The sequence below is a fragment of the Ailuropoda melanoleuca genome, chromosome 16, assembly GCF_002007445.2.
Source record: "Ailuropoda melanoleuca isolate Jingjing chromosome 16, ASM200744v2, whole genome shotgun sequence".
Lineage (NCBI taxonomy): Eukaryota > Metazoa > Chordata > Mammalia > Carnivora > Ursidae > Ailuropoda > Ailuropoda melanoleuca.
Genome location: NC_048233.1, coordinates 75,714,461 through 75,737,122, shown reverse-complemented (window position 1 = coordinate 75,737,122; position 22,662 = coordinate 75,714,461). Strand labels below are relative to the sequence as shown.

Genomic DNA, 22,662 nt, shown 5'->3' with positions numbered 1-22,662 from the left:
AAAAAAAAAAAAAAGAATACTTGAAATGCATGTTTTCAGTCTTTTTGCTGAGGAGTTTTGTGTGCAGCTTACTAGAAAATAAACTAGAAAATAAGTCCTAACCATTCAATCTTTAGTCATCTGAGTGCAGTGTCTTCCTATGAAAACGTGCTTAAGCAGCCAGTGCCACTCTATATCCATGGTTTTGTTGTTGTTTTTTTTTTTTAAGGTTTTATTTATTTATTTGACAGAGATAGAGACAGCCAGCGAGAGAGGGAACACAAGCAGGGGGNCACAAGCAGGGGGAGTGGGAGAGGAAGAAGCAGGCTCATAGCGGAGGAGCCTGATGTGGGGCTCGATCCATAACGCCGGGATCACGCCCTGAGCCGAAGGCAGACGCTTAACTGCTGTGCCACCCAGGCGCCCCTATATCCATGGTTTTGAATGTGATTGGCAATAAATAACTTCTAAAACATGACTAATTTTCCCATGACTGGTCGGAATCAAATGTGATAAAAAAAAATTTTTTTGTCACAAAACCCAATAGAAGTCAAAATGAAACCACAGTGACTCTACCCAGAGCTTCGTTTTTTCATCATGTTTCTAGTGTTCAGTGAAAGGTTATACCTCAGTGAGCCCTCTGTGCACATGTGACCATTATTAGTTAATGTCATTTTTTACTCCGTTGGTTCACTGTTAAGCCAGAGTGGGCTGTTTTGGAGCTTGCTGGAAGGGTGTGTATGCAGTGTGAGGCTGTACCACAGGTGACGTGACAGACTGGAATGTGGGAAAGTGTGTGGAGCTAAAGGTGTAAGCACAACAGATGGGTACTCACCTCCCCAGAAAGTTTAGAACTCTGAATTACAGTCAAAATAGGGTATTGAGTTAGGGAGCTAAGTAACAGAAGAAAGACTAAAAATATGAAACTTATTTTCTCAGATTTTTGAAGACTTAAGAAATGTCTCTCAGGTGCAGGCAGGAAAAACAGGTTGGGCCCCCGTATGCCCAGTCCCACCTGAGCACAGCAGCAGTTACTCACCTACCACTCACGCGCCTGCTTGTCATGCTTAAGGGCGTGTGACCTGGTCAGCTCTTCAAACACACAGCTCTGCTGCTCTTCAAAAGACAGGGGTAAAATATTTTTAACAGTGATTTGTCAGGCATTCTCCTTAGAAGCTTGGGATTCAGTAGTGAATCCAACAAACCAATCCTGTTTTTATGGAGATTCCCTTCTGGAGGGCTGGAGAAGAAGGGGAAATGGGGTGGGTTAACAGATAGGCAAGTATGTGCACGTCCGGTGCTTTAAAATGCAGTGACAAAAAATAAGCAATGTTAGAGGACAGAAAGTGGTCTTTGGGAGGTGGGGCTGTTTCAGATGGGGTATGCTCAGGGAAGGCCTCTTTGCGAGAGTGCCATTGATCAGAGGCCTGAAGGTAATGAGAGCAAACCATGTTGGACGTATGTAATTCTACTTTTGCAAGTATCACCAGCATTTTTTTTGAAAGTACATATTTTTTATAAACAATTTAGAAAATGAAGTTGAGCCAAAAGAAAAATAAAATCTCCTCTTAGAATTAATCTTATTAATATTTTGATGTATCTCCTGCTTTTCTTATAGTTGTTGCCATTGACTATGTTGCTCTTTCCAGAAAAGCTGGCCATTTATTTCTCATCTCTATTTTTCACTTCATGTGAACAGGGCATCTATTTAAAATTTGCCAAAGGAAACACTGTAATTCTGAGCTAAGGGCAACAGTTTTGAATTCCATAGAATAATGAGGCTACAGGAAATTTTTCTGACCTGATTTAATAAAAATACACTTAAAGTTTTCAGAATTTTTTTTAACAGTTTTTAGATTTTCAGCCAAGCATTAGGTTTATAGTTGGTAGAAATTTTTGGCAAGAACTTACAATGGTATTTATTTTCTGTGTTTCTGTCCTTTTGATTTTAAAGCCCCCTTATTCCTTGATCTAAAAAGAGATCGTGATCTTATGTGGCTCTCATTTCCATATTTTATGTATTATCCTCTTTCTGACCTTTAACCTTTGCTCTAGGCAAAGAAGAGTAAAACCAAAATGCCGTCTCTGGTAAAGAAGTGGCAGAGTATCCAGCGTGAGTTAGATGAAGAGGAGAACTCTAGTTCCAGTGAAGAGGACCGGGAATCAACTGCACAGAAGCGAATCGAAGAGTGGAAACAGCAGCAGCTGGTCAGGTAAAAGAGAGCCCACGGAGGAGTAGGTTGTGGTGGTGGTTTTAGAGCAGAAGTCATATTCTTTGAATCACAGTCCTTAATTTTTGGTATTTTTTAGAAACTTACCTAAAAGTTTATAATTCACAGTAATGTTTATTTCCCTGTAAAAATTATGATTTACCCGTTTTCAAAATTAGAAATACCAGAGTTTTAACACTTTATCCTACTAATTGTTCCTCTTAATTGTTAATTGTTACCAGGAAAAACAAATGTCCTTTTTACCATGTAGATCTAATAGACCCTTTTTATAACTTTAAAAAAAATTATTTTACAATAATTTACAGAAATTAAAAGGAGAGGGGCTGGCTCAATCGGTGGAGAATGGGACTCTTTTTTTTTTTTTTTTTTTTTAAATTTTTTTTTTTTNTTATTTATTCGACAGAGATAGAGACAGCCAGCGAGAGAGGGAACACAAGCAGGGGGAGTGGGAGAGGAAGAAGCAGGCTCATAGCAGAGGAGCCTGATGTGGGGCTCGATCCCATAACGCCGGGATCACGCCCTGAGCCGAAGGCAGACACTTAACCGCTGTGCCACCCAGGCGCCCCGAGAATGGGACTCTTGATTGTGGGTTGTGAGTTCAAGCCCCACGTTGGGTTGCAGAGCTTACTTAAAAAAAGACTAAAAAAGGGAAGGGGAGAAGACTTCTTTAGAGATTTTGCTAAGAATTTAAACATAACTCAAATATTTTTCTTTATTTTCCTGGTTTTGAAGGTATGTAGAATAAACTGAGCAACATTCTTTGAATGCAAGTAATTGTTCAGTTGTCATGCATAACCTGGAACATACTCATAGTAGTGCTACCATATTTCACATCCGTCTCGGATAGGTTCTAGCTTATCATTACTTCTGGTTCTTACACTTGCAACATTAATGAAAACATTTGGGTGAGAATCACCATCTTTTGTTTCATAATTCAAAACATTTTTATTTTTAGATACATAAACACCAATTGGAATGTCATTGTAAGGAATTTTTTTGTTCCTAAAATGTCTGTTTCTCCAGTTATTACGTACCTGCTTTTAGCATTTGTCTACTTCGGAACCCTCTGAAATAAATTGTAGCATACAGCATCATAAAACCTGAAGATTCCTCTCACGTGTCATTTTAGGGAAAGGAGATAGTCCTGGTTCTCATTACAAAATAATTGGGTGATGTTGTTCCTTTTTTTAAAGATTTTATTTATTTATTTGACAGAGACAGAACAAGCAGGGGGAGTGGCAAGCAGAGAGAGAGGGAGAAGCAGCCTCCTGCTGAGCAAGGAGCCCGAAGCGGGGCTCCATCCCAGGACCCTGGGATCACCACCTGGGCTGAAGGCATCCGCTTAACAAATGGAGCCACCCAGACACCCTGATGATGTCCCTTTTTAATGAGAATATTGTATTTCCTTTTTGTTCTTAGAAATATACTGTTCACTCATCAGTCTCAATTTGAGAAAATTCTTTTAGGATATGGTCCTCTTAATACCCATAGTCTGAAATTTTACTTGCCCAATAAGTTTTACCATCAAAATTAGAATGTACAATGCCACTGTCTGTCTGTCTGCATTTATCTTCTGGATTGTCTAATATTTGCGGGGTGGGGGCACCTGGCTGGCTCAGTTGCTAGAACATGTAACTCTTGATCTTGGGGTTGGGAGTTCACGCCCCACGATGGGCATAGAGCTAACTTAAAAAATAGTATTAATGATATTGGGGTGGGAGGGGACTATGAAGATGTTGCCTCCAGACTTTTTTACTTCCTTGAAGGTTGTATGCTCTTTGGGGCAACACAATAAGAAAACTGAGGGGTGCTGTTAGTGACAATTTATTGTACTTTTGCCTCATCCTTGTATGTGATTCCATTATTCAGTTTTCTTATTATCTTTTTGTCTTTTTTTAGTATTGCTGGGAATTGAGTAATGATTAATTCCTATAATGATGAAATAGCAAACTATTTCAAGATGATAGATGGGGAATCATAAAGATTCTGTAATTAGATTATTTCAGATTTATAAAAGGGTCCAATGCATCCATTGTGGTTATCGTAAGATAGAGTCTGAGCTTCATCTGTTTTGAAAATAATTGAATAAGCCATGAGGTATCAGTCCTCACAAATAGTTAGAACTGTTCAAAAGAGGGGCGCCTGGGTGGCTCAGTCGTTAAGCGTCTGCCTTTGGTTCAGGGCGTGATCCTGGCGTTCGGGATCAAGCCCCACATCAGGCTCTTCCACTGGGAGCCTGCTTCTTCCTCTCCTAACTCCCCCTGCTTGTGTTCCCTCTCTCGCTGGCTGTCTCTATCTCTGTCAAATAAATAAAATCTTAAAGAAAAAAAAAAACTATTCAAAAGAAAATTTCAAAAACAATAGATTCAAAGGTTCCTGACGGTAAGTTGAAATATATCTTTCCTAAAAAATGGGAACTCTTCAGGGCCAAGATGAACTTTGACAAGAATTGTTGTATTCCCTCAATGTGGCTTTAATGTACAGGAGATAGATAAAAATAAATATGCACTTATGGGTTCTTAAAACTGTAGAGAGTGTGTGTGTCTTTGGTTGATGCATCAGAATTAAAAAATTTGATGAGTGTATTGGTACTTAGTTGAGAAGCTTTTGAAGCACATTCATGAACAGAAATCAGAGTTTCAGGGTCAGGTAATGGTTTTTGTGAACAGTTTCCTTCTTTTTCTTCCCAGTGAAGTAATCTGTATGTTGTTTTCACAGTGGCATGGCAGAAAGGAATGCTAATTTTGAAGCTCTTCCTGAGGATTGGCGAGCAAGACTGAAGAGGAGGAAAATGGCTCCAAACACATAGTTTTGTGGGGGGAGGGGGATTGTTTTTTTATTACTGATTTTTTTTTCTTTTTGTGTTCAGTTCAGAGTCTTCACCAGTTTTACTGTTGTCAATAAACTATAAATGTTATGAGGGAGAGCATATGAATTTCCTGGGCAAGAGCATACATGTACAGAGTTTTCACACTTGTGAAATGTGATTTTTCTGTTTTGCTGAAGGGTGAGGTTGACCAAATGCTTTGACCTGGCTGCCTTTATTCTCACACTGGTAAACTCAGCGTATCAGGTACATTAACCTCATCGATCTGGAACCTGTGATTCAGGAGTATGATTACCTCAGCAGAGGACTCACTGATGAAACGTGAAGGATTTCCCGTCTCATAGAGGCTCATTTAGTTCCTAGTGCGGCTCTCTCTCATTAACTTCTACTCCAGAACAAGTGCAATTAAGAAGGCAGCTCTGTATTCTGTTTTGCTTAACTGGGATTGTCGGAATCTCTGAACTCTTAGCCTGCCACCCCTGAAGTGCTGAGGTGTATTGAGGTGTTTACCTTGTGCTGACAGATGGCCACACTCTTTAGAGAACTCTTTCTCACAAATTCTAGAACTGGTAGCTCCATCGTTTCACACACTAGTGGCGTATTCAAATTTCAATACAGGCAGCAGCAGGTGTTCATATCTTTAATTTTGAGGATTTCCCCCTCATGTATGTGGCAGTAAATGTAACAAGAGCCACTGTATGTGTTAATGTGTCTCCGTTGTCTTACCTTGTTCCAAAATTCACCTCCCTTTTATGTGAATGTACTCTGCATAAGATTCCAGTATTTAAAAAGCAGTTTACTGTTCTGTACTTTCTCTTGTATCACAATCAGGTAAAAGTCACTTTAAACTGAAGAAACGGCAAATTGTGTTTTAAAGCTGTTTGTATTTCTCCAGTTTCTGGCCTTGTAAATTTGTATATAGGCTCTAATAAAGCTTTTTTTATACTTCTGATTGGTTATCCTTTTGCTCTGCTAAGGCTGTTATTTCATGATTGTGAAAGCAAGACTTGTTTTAAGTCCAGTCTTCATTGTTTTTTCTTATCAAATACAGCGTAAGGCATGTGTAGACGCTGAAGAACAGCTCTCAGGAAAAAGAGCAGCAGGAGCTTGAGTCAGGGGGGGGGCAGGGTGAGAAAACAGGTTTCTGGCACCAGAAGGTGCTATGACTTAAATTTTGGAGCTTGTACTCTATAATACTAGCTAATGTTTGACCTAAAATTCTGAAAATGATGTAATGTGGTTTTGAAAATAGCTTTTTTCCCTGATTATAAAGGTAATCTCTACTTTGGTTACATTCATATAAAGCTAACCAAAGACGACAACAATAGTTTGAATTTTATTCCAATCTGTATGCATGTAATTGAGAAGTTTTACCTACTCCATGTCATGGATTTTATTTACCGTTATACAGGTGTTGGGGTGACATTTTGTATACAAACTTCTTCTTGTAATTTGCATAGAGCAAATTTGTAGAAATAAAAGCTACCAACTAGCAATTAAAGCTTTTGCTTTAACTGCCTAGCAGTTTTCTAGACTTGTAGGAATTGCTGCAGAGCACCAGTACCTCTGTCACTCTTCTTTTTTTCTTTTTTAGAGAGCAGAGTGAGCGAGAGAGAACGTGAGTGGAGGGGGGAGAGGCAGTGGGAGAGGGAGAAGCAGGGCACCGCATGGTGCTCTATCCCAGGACCCTGGGAACATGACCTGAGCTGAAAGCAGACGCCTAACCAACTGAGCCACCCAGGTGCCCCTCTCTGTTACTATCTTAAAAGAATGGAGCACTTTGAAGTCTGATGGTCAAATGTGTGTTCAGTTTCTTTGTAATTTTTCACATCTAGCTGTGGGGTGGTGAGATACAAGGTCAAAGGAGAGGGGAAACCGCTCCATTTGAGCAACACCTGACAGTTAACCTAAAGCTAAGAAGTGGCAAAGAAGTGGGTTTTTTTTTATTTTAATTTTTAAAAAAGATTTTGTCAGCGATCGCAACCAAGGGGAGTGGCAGGCAGAGGGAGAAGCAGGCTCCCTCCTAGCAAGGAGCCCGATTTGGGACTCAATCCCAGGACTCTGGGATCATGACCTGAGTCAAAGGCAGACGTCCAAGGACTGAGCCACCCAGGAGTCCCAAGATTTGCTTATTTATTTTATTTTTAAAAAAGATTTTATTTGACAGAGACAGCCAGCGAGAGAGGGAACACAAGCAGGGAGAGTGGGAGAGGAAGAAGCAGGTTCCTAGCGGAGGAGCCTGATGTGGAACTCGATTCCAGAACGCTGGGATCACGCCCTGAGCCGAAGGCAGACGCTTAACGACTGCGCCCCCCAGGCGCCCCCCAAGATTTGTTTATTCTAGAGCACGAAAGGGAGGGGCAGAGGGAGAGAAAATCCTAAACACACTCCTCGGGGAGCCCGAGCAAAAGCAGGGCTTAATCTCACGATCCGGAGATCAGACCTGAGCCCAAGCCAAGAATCGGATGCTTACGGAAGTTTGGGATATTTTTGAGGACCACTAACTGGCATTGTATTTATCAATACGATTTCGGTGCCCCAGAAGCGGGCCTGCAGCATCGTATGAAAGAAGGAATGGACGTGAGAAGTTGGAGGCGGGCCGCACCGGCAGACATTTCCCAGAGACCCACCCATGCCCCGGAGGCGGGGCCTCGCTCCCCGGAAGCGTCCTGTGGCCCTGCCCTCCCGCTTCCGCCTCTCGGTTGCTAGGCTACCGGGGCCCTAGCAGAAAGCGGTGGCAGGCGAGCACAGGGAGCGAGTTCACTGCCGGCTGCGAGGCTCGGCCGCTGTCCCTGCAGTGGGGTGGCCTCCCGCCTCGCTTAGGCTTCTCTGCCGCCGCAGGTGCCGCACACAGCCCTGCTGCCCAAGACGGGCCGGGGAGCGGAGGCGCTCGCACCCTTCCCTCTGCCCTCCTAGGAAATCTCTACGCCTCCTCTCCGACTCTTCAGGGAAACTACCCCTCACCACCTTCCCCGGCACCAGAAAGCCGTGAACCCCTGAATTCCATTTTCAGGGCCCACTCTCTGGGCCCCTGACCTTTCTTTTTCTTACTTACTCTAAGGCAACTCCATCGGATCCCTCCACCCCCCTTTCTTTCACTTTCCTGTTGCGTCCTGGTGGTGGGCGTCTCTCTCCTCCGAGAGGGAAGCGTGGGAGTAGCAAGGGTCCAGGCGCCTCTGGAAGCGGAGACTGGAAGACAAGCCGCCCTCCCTCATTCCTCAGGTGTGCCTCGGGGAACAGGGAGACAGGTGCTTGTGTGTTTGAGAGGCTGGATTGGCGGGGAAGAGGGAGCGCTGAGGCAAGGTTTCTTAAAGTCGCGTAAGAGCTGCGCAGGTGGAGGAGGGTGCGGTGAAATCGGCAGTTTTTTTCAGTTGTCCTTTTCTGGTTTTTTAGTTTCTGTGTAATCAGCTGCCCTTTTGGAAATTGGGCAGGGGGTGTGGCTGGATGCCGGTGTCACTGACTTGTCTTCAGCGGACCATGCAGAAGTAACATGTTCCCAGCGTTGGAAACAGAGCTCAAGCAGGAGGTCGGTACACTCCCCTCTCCAGGAACTCCATAGAAATCCAATACTACTAGATCAGAAGGTATATTCTGGTGGCACCCTCTTCTGGCAGATCTTGATCCTCAATATAGAATAATTTGCATGAATGTCTTTCACTTGGTTTGTTTACAGAAGTCCTCAGAAACACAATTCTTGTGTGCCTTTGTTAAGAGTTCAGTATTCTGGGGCGCCTGGGTGGCACAGCGGTTGGGCGTCTGCCTTCGGTTCAGGGCGTGCGCGATCCCGGCGTTATGGGATCAAGCCCCACATCAGGCTCCTCTGCTATGAGCCTGCTTCTTCCTCTCCCACTCCCCTGCTGTGTTCCCTCTCTCGCTGGCTGTCTCTATCTCTGTCGAATAAATAAATAAAATCTTTTTTAAAAAAAGTTCAGTATTCTTTGAAAGGACTTTCCTGATTGATACGGCTTTTCCTTTCACAGACTCTTCCTGATCCCTATGAAGATTTTATGTTTCATCATCTTCAATACTATGGCTACTTTAAAGGTAATATCACATTCTTACCTAGCATCACCTTTCCTGCCTTCATGGAGTAAATGGTTAGGTTAACTGGAGCGTTACACTTGGATAAATTAATGACAGATTTTTCTAGCACCATGAGGGAAAGATGAAAGAAAGTGAAAAGTACTTCCTTTCCCCATTGATCTGCTATGTCACCTCTTTTGAGTGCCTGTGTGTACAGAGGTATGTCTATCCTTGCATCAGTACCACCCCCCTTTCTTAATTACACTATATGGCATTAAAATAGTCTTGATAATCTGGAAAGACATGTCCTCTATCTTGTTCTTCAGAAGTATCTTGGCTATTCTTGCCTTTGCCATGTAATTTTAGAATTAGCTTGTGATGTTTAAAAAATTGGGATTGCATTGCATCTACAGATCAAATTCCACAAGAAATGAAAGTTTTCCAATACTGGGTTCTGCAATCTCTTTTTTATTTTTATTTGGGGGGGGTGTGTTCTGCAACCTATGAATATACTCTATTTCTTTGTTTACATAGATCTTGCTTAATGTCTCCCAATAAAGATTTATAATTTTTTCATGGAACCTAATATTGTTATGCTACCATAAGTGACGTCTCTTTATATTTTGATTTTCTAACTTTGTTCCTGGTATTTAGAAATAAAATTAAGTTTCAATGTTGATTTTCTTTCTATCAACCTTATTAAACTTTCTTACTATTTCATTTTTAAAGTGATTCCTAATTTGTTGAAAACTGAATTTCCAGTTTGCCAGATTCAGCAGAGCCCTTAGGACAAAGCAGCTTTGGGCACCTTTCTCTTTCCACCCTACCATGCAGCTTCTCAAGTCTCTCCTCACTGTAAAATGGAGAAAATGATGCTTAACCCACGGAAACTGGAATATGAAAGCTCTTTGGAAAATGGGATGTATTCATTGTAAAGGCCTGTGGGGGTGATGGGTGGTAACAGAAGTAGCAGCAGTTTTGGTGGTAGTAGTGTTTGGTATTGACATAGATGTTACAGGTGATGAACCCGGCTTCCAGCACCTTTAATTACGTTGTGTATTTATAGCTCAGAAAGGCAGTTTACCGAACTCAGCCATGCACCAGCATGTTTGGAAGAATAATCCTCGCTACCTGCTGAGTGGCTCTTCTGGGGAAAGAGAGGATGTGTTACCAGACCCGCTGCAAAAGGAGAAGCTACTGTGTGAGTAATGATCAGTGTGTGTGAAACCCAGAAACCTCACTGCCTGGAGACACTCCTTGGGGTATTTGGGAGAACATGGCCTAACACAGGAAAAGACAGAGGAACATATTTGGCCAGATTCTGACAGCACTCAAAAAATCTTATATCTAGATCCACTTTGGATTATAGGTCTAAATTAAAATACTATACATTCCAGATTACTTTTCTTCAAATTGTTGGGAAATTTGTTAAAACTCTGTGGTCAAGAGTAGCACATTGATTTTACATAGTTTTGGTGGGTATATTTGTTCAGGCACTTTGTGTAAGAGTGGAGTAAACCAATTTCAGCTAGCTTAAGCAAAAATAATTTTTAAAAAAGATTTTATTTATTTATTTATTTATTTATTTATTTATTTATTTATTTATTATTTTTTAAGACAGGCAGAGAGAGAGGAGGAGGAGGAGCAGAGGAAGAGGGACAAGCAGACTCTCCACTGGGTGCAGAGTTCAAACAGGGCTTGATCCCACAACCCTGAGATCATGATTTGAGCTGAAACTGAAAGTTGGACACTAACTGACTGAGCCACCCAGGCAACCCCCCAAAAATAGTTTTTCAAAAGGATTTCACAGGTTCCTTCTGGAATCTAAGGGCAGGAGTGCAGTTGAAATTTCTCCCAAACATCACTTCACTTTTCCCTATATCCTCCCTGATCCCAGTTCAAGCTACCATCATTTCTTACTATTGAAAGAGCCTCAGTAATTAGTCTCTTGAATTCTTCTCTTGTTTCATGCTAGCCCCTTTCAATCCCTTTTCCACACAGCATTATTCTTTTTTTTTTTTAAGATTTTATTTATTTATTTGACAGAGATAGCCAGCGAGAGAGGGAACACAAGTAGGGGGAGTAGGAGAGGAAGAAGCAGGCCCACAGCGGAGGAGCCTGATGTGGGGCTTGATCCCAGAATGCCGGGATCACGCCCTGAGCCGAAGGCAGACGCCTAACGACTGAGCCACCCAGGCGCCCCAGCATTATTCTTTTTTATATGCAAATCTGATTTTGTCCTTTTTCTAGTTAGAACCTTTGAGTGACACAAAACCTAAAAGCTATAAAATACCTTTAATAAAGTAAAATAATAAACTGAAAAAAAAGTTTGTGACAAATACGTCAAAGGATTATTTTCTTTAACATGGTAGCTCTTACAAATCAATATGTGAAAGATGGCCAAATACAGCATGCCTGGGCGGCTCAGTTGGTTAAGCATCTGCCTTCAGCTCAGGTCATGATCCCAAGGTCCTGGGATCCAGTCCCACATTGGGATGCTTGCTCTGCAGGGAGCCTGCTTTTCCCTCTACCTGCCACTCCCCTGCTTGTTCACGTGCACTCTCTCTGACAAATAAATAAAATCTAAAAAAAAAAAAAAGAGAGAGAGAGAGATGGCCAAATAAAAAATGGGCAAAAGACATGAGCAAGCCTTTCATAAAAACAAACACAGTCAGGGCGTTTGGGTGGTTTAGTGGTTGGGTATCCAACTCTTGGTTTCAGCTTAGGTCATGATTTCATGGGTCATGGGATTGAGCCCTGTGTCAGGCTCCATGCTGGGTGGGGAGTCTGCTTGGGGTTCTCTCCCTCTGCCCCTTTTCCTACACACATGAGTATGCAAGTGGGAGCTCGCTCTCTCTCTAAAATAAATAAATAAGTATTTTTAAAAACCCACACAGTTAATAAGCTTATGAAAAGATGCTCAATTTCACCTCTAATTAAAGATATAAATCAAAATGTTAATGTACCATTTGTTTTTAATTAATGGAATTTGGACAAAACAATTTTTTTTAATTACACTTAGTACATATAGGTCAGAGTATGAGGGAGCACTCTCCTACACTGCTGTTAGGCCTGTGACTAGGTAGACTATTTTAGGAAGGCAATTTGTCGATATCTGGGAAATTTAACACAGTGCATAATCCTTGATTCAGTAATTCCATTTTCAGATGGATGTTTGCTTACACCCTGGTGCCCTAAAGGCTCTTCCATTCTGTGTCCCAGAGCTTCTGGCAGGAAATAGAAAGGCAGGTGTTGAGCAAGCTGATTGCCCCCCTTCCGTTTCCTCCTGCCACATTTACTGATGCTCAAGATAATATTAATAAGAAACAGTTGCCATAAACACCATGAAGTTCAAAATCTGCTGGTAGAGGTAACACAACAATGTGAATGAGTTTTAGTGTGTAATTGATAATAGGACTTCTTTAATTCCTGTTTTGATCATTGGTGTGAAGAAGACATTTTTTCATCATCTTTGTAGCAAAGCATTTTTTTTTAAAGATTTCATTTATTTGAGAGAGAGCAAGTGAGAGAGAATATGAGCTGAGGGAGGAGGGGCAGTGGGAGAGGGAGAAGCGACTCTCGGCTGAGCAGGGAGCCTGATGCAGGGCTCGAACCCAGGACCCCAGGATTGTGACCTGAGTCGAAGCAGACGCTCAAACAACTGAGCCATCCATGCGCCATGCAAAGCATTTTTTAAAAAAGATTTTATTTATTTTAGACAGAGAGGACATGAGCAGGGGGAGGGGCAGAAGGAAAGGGAGAGAGAAAATCTCAAGCAGACTGTGTGCCCAGCATGGAGCCTGATGTGGGACTCAATCCCATGACCCTGAGATCATGACCTGAGCCGAAATCAGGAATCCAATGCTCAACCAACTGAGCCACCCAGGTGCCCAGCAAAGCACTTTTTTTTTTTTTAAGTATTTTATTTATTTATTTGACAGAGAGAGAGACAGCCAGCGAGAGAGGGAACACAAGCAGGGGGAGTGGGAGAGGAAGAAGCAGGGTCCCACCAGAGGAGCCTGATGTGGGGCTTGATCCCAGGACCCTGGGATCACGCCCTGAACTGAAGGCTGACACTTAACGACTAAACCACCCAGGTGCCCCAGCAAAGCACTTTAAAAAAAAAAAAAAAGATTTATTTATTTTAGAGAGGTAGAGCAAGAGCACGAGGGGCAGTGGGAGAGAGAGACTCATGCAGACTTCCCACTGATCGTGGAGACTGATCCCACAACCCTGAGATCATGACCTGAGCCGAAATCAAGAGTCGAAGGCCTAACTGACTGAGACACCCAGGCGCCCCACCAGTTTGTCTTCTTGCCAGCAGGTTCTGAGAGTACCTGTTTACTTACACCTGTGCCAAGATGAATGTGAAAACACATAAATGTTTTCCGTGTCTGTTAGGTAAAAAACTGGTATCTCCTTGTCATACTGGTTTACCGTTCTTTATGAGTGAGACTGAGAAGCTTTACCATCTTTTCAAATGTTTATTGTCGCCTCGCCCCATTAAACTAGGGAAAAGAGAGAAAAAATAGGGCCCTGAAATTTAAAAAAAAAAATTTTTTTTTTTTTTTTAAAGAAAGAAAAGACAGGCATCTGGGTGGCTCATTTGGTTAATCCTCCGATTCTTGATTTTGACTTTTGATTTCAGCTCAGGTCATGATCTCAGGGTTGTGAGATCAAGCCCCATCTTGGTCTCTGCCCTCAGTATGGAGTTGGCTTTTCCCTCTCCCTCTGCTCCTCCCCCTCACCACACTCTCTCTCTCTCTAAAATAAATAAATAAATAAATAAAATCTTAAAAAAAAAATAAGGGAAGAGGGTGCCTGGGAGACTCAGTAGGTTGAGTCTGCCTTCGGCTCAGGTCATGATCCTAGGGTCCTGGGATCAAGTCCTGCCTCGGGCTCCCTGCTTAGCGGGGAGCTTACTTCTCCCTCTCCCTCTGTCCCCCTCTTCTCTTGCTCTCTTTCTCTCTCTCTCTCAAATAAATATAATCTTAAAAAAAAAAAAAGGAAGGAAGGAAAAGAAAGAAAGAAAGAAAGAAAAAGAAAAAAGGAAGAAAGAAAGGAAAGAAAGAAAGGAAAGAGAAAGAAAGAAAGAAAGAAAGAAAGAAAGAAAGAAAGAAAGAAGAGGGNAACGCCGGGATCACGCCCTGAGCCGAAGGCGGCCGCCTTAACGACTGCGCCACCCAGGCGCCCCCAAATAAATATAATCTTAAAAAAAAAAAAAAGGAAGGAAGGAAAAGAAAGAAAGAAAGAAAGAAAAAGAAAAAAGGAAGAAAGAAAGGAAAGAAAGAAAGAAGAAAGAAAGAAAGAAAGAAAGAAAGAAAGAAAGAAAGAAAAGAAAGAAGAGGGAGGGAGGAAGGAAAAATGGGGCCCTAACTGGGGGTTGGGGGGGCAGTGAAAGGGACACCAATAGAGAGCAGAGAAAAGAAAGTCACAGATCCCTAGGACAAACCATGCCTCCTCCTCCCTCTTTCTAGGGCCCACCTGTCTCTCTTCAACGGTGCACAGACAGATTGAAGCTGTAAGCAGAGGTATTCCATGTCCTTTCAGACCCGCAAACGCAAAACTGCTCTCTGGGAGATGTCCTCACTCACTGCTCTCCCCACCAGGTCTGGTGCTCACTCCACCCAGGGGCCTTCCGCCTTTCCTCCCCCTCGCCTTTCCTTTCTTCTCCTTCCTCTCATTTTCCTTCTTGTTCTCTGCCCTGGAAGCCTCTTTTCCTCCCTTCTTTCTCATTCGGTTTGCCAAGAGCTCATCTCTCCTGCCCTGCTCGCTCCTCTGCCCTCCCTTTGCTCCCCTCTTCATTAGTCTCTCTGTCCTCCCAACCACTGCTTTTTGACCTTGAAAGTTAATTTCTAGATTGTTTCACTGTAGTTAATAAAGCCTTAGGTACTTTTTCCTAAAATGCTCATGGCTGAAATGAAAGTTTCCTCTTTGGCCTCTCTCTAAGCAAAAATAATAGACATAATTTGATTTAAAAAACAAAAAATGTTCTTCGAGCTTTACGTCTAAATATTTAATAGACTACGCAGAATGTTAATGTAACTTTTCGTAATTTCGATGCTGTTATCCTGGACTGAATCTTCTTTTTGAAGGAGACACGTGTCCGGGATTGTGCCCCTGTGCTCATATTCTAACACCGTGCTTCACGTTAGTCGTCACAGGCGAGCAGTGAAGCCCCAAGGAGGAAAAGCAAGCCAAGCCCTCCTTCCATTCTCTCTGCAGATTCCCTCATGCTTAGTTCACCACTTCTGAAGAGCAGACAACTTCTTCATGATGAATTTGGCGAAGTAAACCCGTGTCTTCGAGAACCCCGGGATCTCTTTTCCTTCTTCTCCAGCAGAGGGCCGCTGCAGCCTCCCAGGTGGCCAATAGAATGTGAGGTCATCAAGGAAAACCTTCATCACATCGGTAATGTGACTTATGTGTCCCGGTCGTGCTGTTCTGACAGACATTGTTATGAGAACTCGTGAAGTCCAGCATAGTGAGGGAACCACAAGGCAGGACAATGTATATTAGCTCATCCCAAGATGATTAAGCCCTAGGAAACTGATACATACTGGTCAGAGTAAAAAGTCACACTACTGTGTAAACTCAAATGCTTCTGAGGTTATTGGAATGAGAGGATATCTTTCTAGAGGCCAAAATATATCAATACTTAAATCTGTTTTCTAGTATTCCTGTCTCAGTATTAATATGCTTGGTTGAGTTTTATGAGTTATATTTTTACCAGCCTCGGTATAATTGATGAACACTATATATACCAGGACATAGTGTTTATTGTTTTTAATTGGATTTTGAGTTCATTGGAGTTTTTTTTATGGGAATCGTGGAGACTATTTTTGGGAGATTGCTGGTTATATCTTTGAGCTATTGGTGGTGCAGATACAGTCTTTAGTGTTCATGGGATGAGACATCTCAGAAGTGGGTTCCATTGAAAAGTGGGGACTTTTCTAATGGCTACCAGCAGTTGTGTCTATCAAGCATTGTGTCTCTGTTTTAGACTGCTAGATAGACCACTGGATGTTTCTTACTTTCACACTTCCCTCTTTCAATATCCACTCTATATGTATGTATGAAGCCTCTACCATATGGTAAGTACAGTTGGTGTTACAGATACAACGAGGAACAAGATGGAAACACCCAGAGTTCACATACTGGTAGGGATGCTGAAGATATAACCAGGCAACTGCATAGAGTTTGGTCCCTCTGGGGATGCTTAACCTGAGACTGGAAGGTTAGGGAGGGTTTCCGAGATTGGATGGTAAGTTACAAGTGATCCAACTGAGAGGGTCAAAGAAAGTATTCCAGTTAGAGGACATGGAATAAGAGCGTGGCATGTCTGGGCAACCAGGGAGCACTAAGCATGAAAGACAAGAGCTGAAGCTGAAAGTATAAGGATGTGCTCAATGTCTTCACTGGCACAGAACTGTGCTTCAGGTGTTTGGAAATGTGGGGGAGGGGTGGTGTTTTGAGTTGGCACAATAGCTGAGAAGTCCTAAGAGCATTTGTCCCTACCCTGTACAATTTTTAGATAAAAGTCCAAGTTGATCTGGATGAACAATAGGATTTTGCTATTGCTTATATAAAATAGGCAAAGCAAATTCCTGTGCAGGTTTTGGACTCAGTTCCAAGAGAGGATTGAAAAAGTGGGGAACTGGAATTTAAGAACCACGTTATTGCAGTGGTAATCCACTAAAGCATGAGGGTTTTTTTTGTTTTTTTTGTTTTTTTAAGTAAGCTCTATGCCCAACATGGGGCTTGAACTCACCACCCCAAGATCAAGAGTTGCATGCTCTACTGAACGGAACCAGCCAGGTACCCCAGCACTAGATCTTTTAAAAAGCATTTTTTTTTAATTTCAAGGAAATTTAATAACAAGCACCTTATGGTTTCAACCAAATTGACAGCCTCATCACTCCCTATCACCTTAAAGACAAGAAATTAGCATTGTTTTATTACTGAGCTGTGTCTTTATTATTTTTTCTTAAAGTTCAGCCAATCAAAGGATAATATTAGAAACAGTAAAGAACATTTTAAGCACAGACTTTGGAGTAATTCCAATGAGGTTCTGGGCCCAGATCCACCACCTACTTGCTGTATGACCTTGAGCTAGTTTTTTTTTTTTTAATTCAAGTTTATTTAAACTGAAAAAAGAGGGGCGTCTAGGTGGCTCAGTCAGTTCAGCGTCCAACTCTTGGTTTTGGCTCAGGTCATGATCTCAAGGTTGTGGGGTTGATCCCCACATGAGGCTCTGTCCTCAGCAGGGAATCTGTTTGAGATTCTCTCTCTTCCTCTGCCCCTCCTCCCAACAATAAATAAATACATCTTTAAACTGAAAAAACAAAAACAATTTACCCATTTCTCCCATCCACCTCTGGCAACCACCAATGAGCTTGTTTTTTTGGTTTTGTTGTTTGTTTTTTGAATTCAGTGTGTAAGAGAGATTATACAGTATTTGTCTTTCTCTGTCTGACTTATTTCACTTATCAAAAGGTATGTCCTCAAGGTCTGTCCATGTTGTTACAAGTGACAAGATTCCATTCTTTTATGACTGAATAATATTTCATTATATATTTATACCACAATTTCCTTATCCATTCATTCATTGATGAACACTTAGGTTATTTCCATATCTTTGCTATTGTAAATAATGCTGCAGTGAGGGTATACTTATCTTTTTTTGAGTTAGCATTTTTGTTTTCTTCAGATCAATACCCACAAGTAGAATTGCTGGATCATATGGTAGTTTAATTTTTAATTTTTTCAGGAACCTCCATACTATTTTTCTATAGTGGCTACACTAATTTACATTCCCACCAACTCAAGGGTTCCCTTTACTCCACATCCTCACTAACACTTGTTATTTCTAGTCCTTTTTTTAATAAAATTTTTTTATACATTTTTTTTCATTTAGTTTATTTTTTTGATCTCAGGGTCATGAATTCGAGCCCTGTGTTGGGCTCCAGCATGGAGCCTACATTAAAAAAAAAAAAATCGGGGCTGCCTGGGTGGCTCAGTTGGTTAAACGTCTGCCTTCAGCTCAGATTATGATCCCAGAGTCCTAGGATCGAGCCCTGCATCTGGCTTCCCTCTCAGCAGCGAGCCTGCTTCTCCCTCTGCCTGCGGCTCCCCCTACTTGTGCACTCTCTCTCTCTGACAAATAAATATATAAAATCTTTTTTAAAAAATGAAAAAAAAAATTCAAAAAGAGTCAGGGACCAGGAAGTCTCCAGCTTTGTTCTTCTGTCAAGATTTCTTTGGCTGGGGCGCCTGGGTGGCACAGCGGTTAAGCGTCTGCCTTCGGCTCAGGGCGTGATCCCGGCATTGTGGGATCGAGCCCCATATTGGGCTCCTCTGCTGTGAGCCTGCTTCTTCCTCTCCCACTCTCCCTGTTCCCTCTCTCGCTGGCTGTCTCTATCTCTGTCAAATAAATAAATAAAATCTTTAAAAAAAAAAAAAAAGATTTCTTTGGCTATTCAGAGTCTTTATGGTTCCATAGAAATTTTAGGATTATTTGTTCTATTTCTGTGAAAAATGCCATTGGACATTTAAAAAATATTAATTCTTCCAATCCATGAGCATGGAATATCTTTTCACTATTTGTGTCTTCTTTAATTTCTTTCATTAATGTCTTACAGTTTTCAACATACAAGTCTTTCACCTCCTTGGTTAAATTTATTCCTAGGAATTTTATTCTTTTGATAAAATTGTAAATGAGATCATTTCCTTAATTTCTTTCTGATAGTTCCTTAGTAGTGTATAAGCATGCAATATATGTTTCTGTATTGATTTTGTATCCTGCAACTTTACTGAATTTATTTATTAGTTCTAACAGTTTTTTTTTTATCCAGTCTTTAGTGTTTTTTACATATAGTATCATGTCATCTGCAAATCTTAACGGTTTGACAGTTTTACTTCTTCCTTTCTAATTTGGATGCCTTTTATTTCTTTTTCTTGCCTAATTGCTCTAGCAAGGACTTACAAGAACTATGTTGAATAAAAATGGCAAAAGTTGGCATCTTTGCCTTGTTCCTGATTGTAGAAGAAAGGCTTTCAGTTTTTACGTTTTGTTTTTAAGATTTTATTTATTTATTTATTTGTCAGAGGGAGAGGGAGATGTGGGACTCAATCCCAGGACCCTGGGATCATGACCTGAGCTGAAGGCAGATGCTTAACCGACTGAGCCACCTAGGCATCCCACAGCTTTTCACATTTGAGTATGATTTTAGCTGTGGACTTATCATATATGGCCTTTATTATGTTGAGGTTCCCTCTATACCCACTGTGTCGAGTTTTTATCACAAATGGATGTTGAATTTTAACAAATGCTTTTTTTTTGCACCTATCAAAATGATTATATGATTTTTACCCTTCATTTTGTGAATATAGTGTATCACATTAACTAATTTGCAGAGGTTGAACCTTCCTTGCATCCCTGGAATAAATCCCACTTGACCAGGTATATGATCCTTTTAATGTATTGTTGAATTTCAGTTGTGTCTTTATATGCCCTTGGTGTTCATCAATGGCTACTGTACTTAAGATGATATGAGAAGTTGAGAAGTTGCCTAAGTCCCATATAAGAAATCTTTTAGAATTGAATGTTACTGAAAAAGTTTTGTTTTCTCTGAAATAATTGATATATTTGTTCTTCTATAGTAATAAAAAAGTACATAGCTAAACATATTTTCCTGACTTTAAAAAGAGGCTCGGTACACGTGGCTGGTTCAGTCAGTGGAGCATGCGACCCTTGATCCTGGAGTTGTGCGTTCAAGGCCCATGATGGTTGTAGAGATTACTTAAAAATACAATCTTTAAAAAAAAAGAAAAAGAAAAAGAAGCTCAGGGCCAAATTTTGAAGCATTGTTATAGCAACTATATTGACCTTTCTGGCTTATTTTTAAGTCTTCTATTTGAAGTTTATACTTCTGTTGTGTATGCTTTCTGTTAAAAAATCTCCTCATAGGGATGCCTGGGTGGCTCAGTCATTAAGCGTCTGCCTTCGCCTCAGGTCATGATCCCAGGGTCATGGGATTGAGCCCCACGTCGGGCTCCCTGCTTGGTGGGGAGCCTGCTTCTCCCTCTCCCACTCCCCCTGCTTGTGTTCCCTCTCTCGCTGTCTCTCTCTCTGTCAAATAAATAAAATAAAATCTTAAAAAAATAAAATCTCCTCGTAGTCTTTATGGAAAGAAGCAAGATATAATTAATTTACAAACAAATTGGAAACTTAGGGTAGGAATTTGGTTTGATTCAACCAAACTAGTCACTTGAATAATAATTATTATAATTGTATATTACTTTTGGATAAAAAACCTTTTATTTATTTCTTATTTTGTGCTTTTTTAATGTTTTCTTTCAGAGTGGGTTCCACCTCAACCAGAATATTTCTATCAACCTACAGGAAATGAAAAGTTACCAGAAATTGTAGGAGAAGAAAAAGGCACAGTTGTCTATCAATTAGATTCAGGTATTGTTATTACACTGAACAGTCAGTGATTAATCATGATAAAATTATAATAAACACATTTTCTGTAATAACGGTGGTTTTTAAAAATCTGTAGTTCAGGGGCGCCTGGGTGGCATAGCGGTTAAGCGTCTGCCTTCGGCTCAGGGCGTGATCCCGGCGTTACGGGATCGAGCCCCACATCAGGCTCCTCCGCTATGAGCCTGATTCTTCCTCTCCCACTCCCCCAACTTGTGTTCCCTCTCTCGCTGGCTTTCTCTATCTCTGTCAAATAAATAAATAAAAATTTAAAAAAAAAAAAAATCTGTAGTTCAATGATAAATAAACTGTCTTTCCAGACCAACCTGAATAGGAATCCTGATATTCATGGCCAATCAGCTTTAAAATTTAATTGCTTTTTAAAAACGACGGTTTTAATAAATAAATAAATAAGATTTTTTTATAAAGTTGCAACCCCACCAAAAGGATAGAAAGAGGTGATTATAATCTAAATTTTGTTAAATAGAACAAATTTTATAATTTTTTTGTTTTAACATTACTTTAAAGATAAAATTTTAATCATAACCTTTTTCTTTTCTCTAATTACTACAATATCTTTTCCTTTCTTAATTCACCCATTCCAATTCTTCTCTCAAACTTCTGATTTTTTTTTTATATTTAAATCTGGAAGGATATACCAAAAAAATTATATGGAGTATGCTTTCTCTTTTTTGTTTTCTCCTTTACCTTTTTTAAAATTAATAAATAGCTGCTATTTTTTTTTTTTTAGAATTAAGGTTGTAAATGTTTTCAGACATTCTGTGTGGAATATCATTTGTTTGTCAACACGCTTTTAAATTAGAGCTTACGTGGGTACAAACAGTATCTGTGAAGCCAAGGGCACAGCCATGCAGCAAAAGGAAATGCGCTACACCACCTTGAAGATCTTCACAGAAATCTGACGTTTAAAATTAAAAATCTCAGCAAGGACGGTTGAAAATCTGAATATTCATTATTGTTAATCTAGAATGGCTTCGAACACAGAGGAATTCAGTAAATATTGGCTGGATGCATGGAGCCTAAGTGGAACGTGCCCTAAGTATGTCCGTCTCATCCGCAGTGCCCACCGAAGGTTCCTATTTCACCAATTCCAGAGTGGGAGGCAAGCGAGGGATCATCAGGGAGCTTGCCGTCGCGCTGCAGGGACCCGAGGATAATACTCTCCTGTTTGAGTCTAGGTTTGAGAGCGGGAATCTGCAAAAAGCTGTCAGAGTGTGAGTAACGGGAATTTCCCGAAGGGGGATAGCTGGAGTGACTGATGCATGTCTTCAGGAGTCACGTTAGGAGTCAGGATTGTTTTTGAAAAAGAGAGAGGTGGTGAGAAATGGTCATGAGGAGGAAGAAGAGTGGAATAATTGTGACTCATTTTCCCCCAAAGCAAAAATTTATCTACATTGTTTTTTCTGCTTGTGAAAGAAATTAGTGCTCATTTAAAATTTGTATTAATAGAGGCACCTGTCAGGCTCAGTCAGTAGAGCTCATGACTCTTGATCTCGGGGTCATGAGTTCAAGCCCCACCTTGCGAGTAGCAATTACTTAAATAAATAAAACCCTTTAAACATTTTTTGTATTAATAAACACGCATAGCATTAAAAAAATGAAGCTCTATAGAGATGTCTGGGTGGCTCAGTCATTAAGCGTCTGCCTTTGGCTCAGGTCATGATCCAGGCGTCCTGGGATCGACCCCTGCATCAGGTTCCCTGCTCAGCGGGGAGCCTGCTTCTCCCTCTCCAACTCCCCCTGCTTGTGTTCCTTCTCTTGCTGTCTCTCTCTGTCAACAAATAAATAAAATCTTTTTTTAAAAAAATGAAGTCCTGTAATCATACCTTTCCACATACACTAACTGTTAACAGTTCAGTATATATGCAATAATTTCCCCCCTCTTTCTGTGTATGTATAATATACAGAAATTATTTATTTATTTATTTATTTATTTTTTTAAAGATTTTATTTATTTATTCGACAGAGATAGAGACAGCCAGCGAGAGAGGGAACACAAGCAGGGGGAGTGGGAGAGGAAGAAGCAGGCTATAGCAGACGAGCCTGATGTGGGGCTCGATCCCACAACGCCGGGATCACGCCCTGAGCTGAAGGCA

The 22,662-nt window shown here is 41.0% G+C and overlaps 2 protein-coding genes across 9 annotated transcripts in view; both read left to right on the top strand.

Annotated features, from left to right (window-relative positions):
* Nucleotides 1–5,989, top strand: part of FNBP4 (formin binding protein 4) — a 36,977-nt gene extending 30,988 nt beyond the window's left edge. For both annotated transcript variants that reach the window (XM_002921651.4, XM_034644696.1), the window contains exons 16-17: nucleotides 2,035–2,192; nucleotides 4,929–5,989. In XM_002921651.4, the coding sequence (XP_002921697.4) occupies nucleotides 2,035–2,192; nucleotides 4,929–5,019 (249 nt within the window). In that variant the 3' untranslated portion in view covers nucleotides 5,020–5,989. The remainder of the gene's footprint in view (nucleotides 1–2,034; nucleotides 2,193–4,928) is intronic.
* A 1,420-nt stretch (nucleotides 5,990–7,409) lies between these two features.
* AGBL2 (ATP/GTP binding protein like 2) overlaps nucleotides 7,410–22,662 on the top strand; it is a 34,771-nt gene continuing 19,518 nt past the window's right edge. For 2 of the 7 annotated variants that reach the window (XM_019802204.2, XM_019802203.2), the window contains exons 1-8: nucleotides 7,411–8,259; nucleotides 8,431–8,563; nucleotides 9,018–9,081; nucleotides 10,127–10,261; nucleotides 14,538–14,669; nucleotides 15,286–15,471; nucleotides 20,423–20,530; nucleotides 21,627–21,780. In XM_019802204.2, the coding sequence (XP_019657763.1) occupies nucleotides 8,528–8,563; nucleotides 9,018–9,081; nucleotides 10,127–10,261; nucleotides 14,538–14,669; nucleotides 15,286–15,471; nucleotides 20,423–20,530; nucleotides 21,627–21,780 (815 nt within the window). In that variant the 5' untranslated portion in view covers nucleotides 7,411–8,259; nucleotides 8,431–8,527. Of the gene's footprint in view, nucleotides 8,260–8,430; nucleotides 8,564–9,017; nucleotides 9,082–10,126; nucleotides 10,262–14,537; nucleotides 14,670–15,285; nucleotides 15,472–20,422; nucleotides 20,531–21,626; nucleotides 21,781–22,662 lie in introns of all 7 variants that reach the window. The other 5 variants (XM_019802206.2, XM_019802205.2, XM_011228003.3 and 2 more) reach the window with 5 other exon arrangements.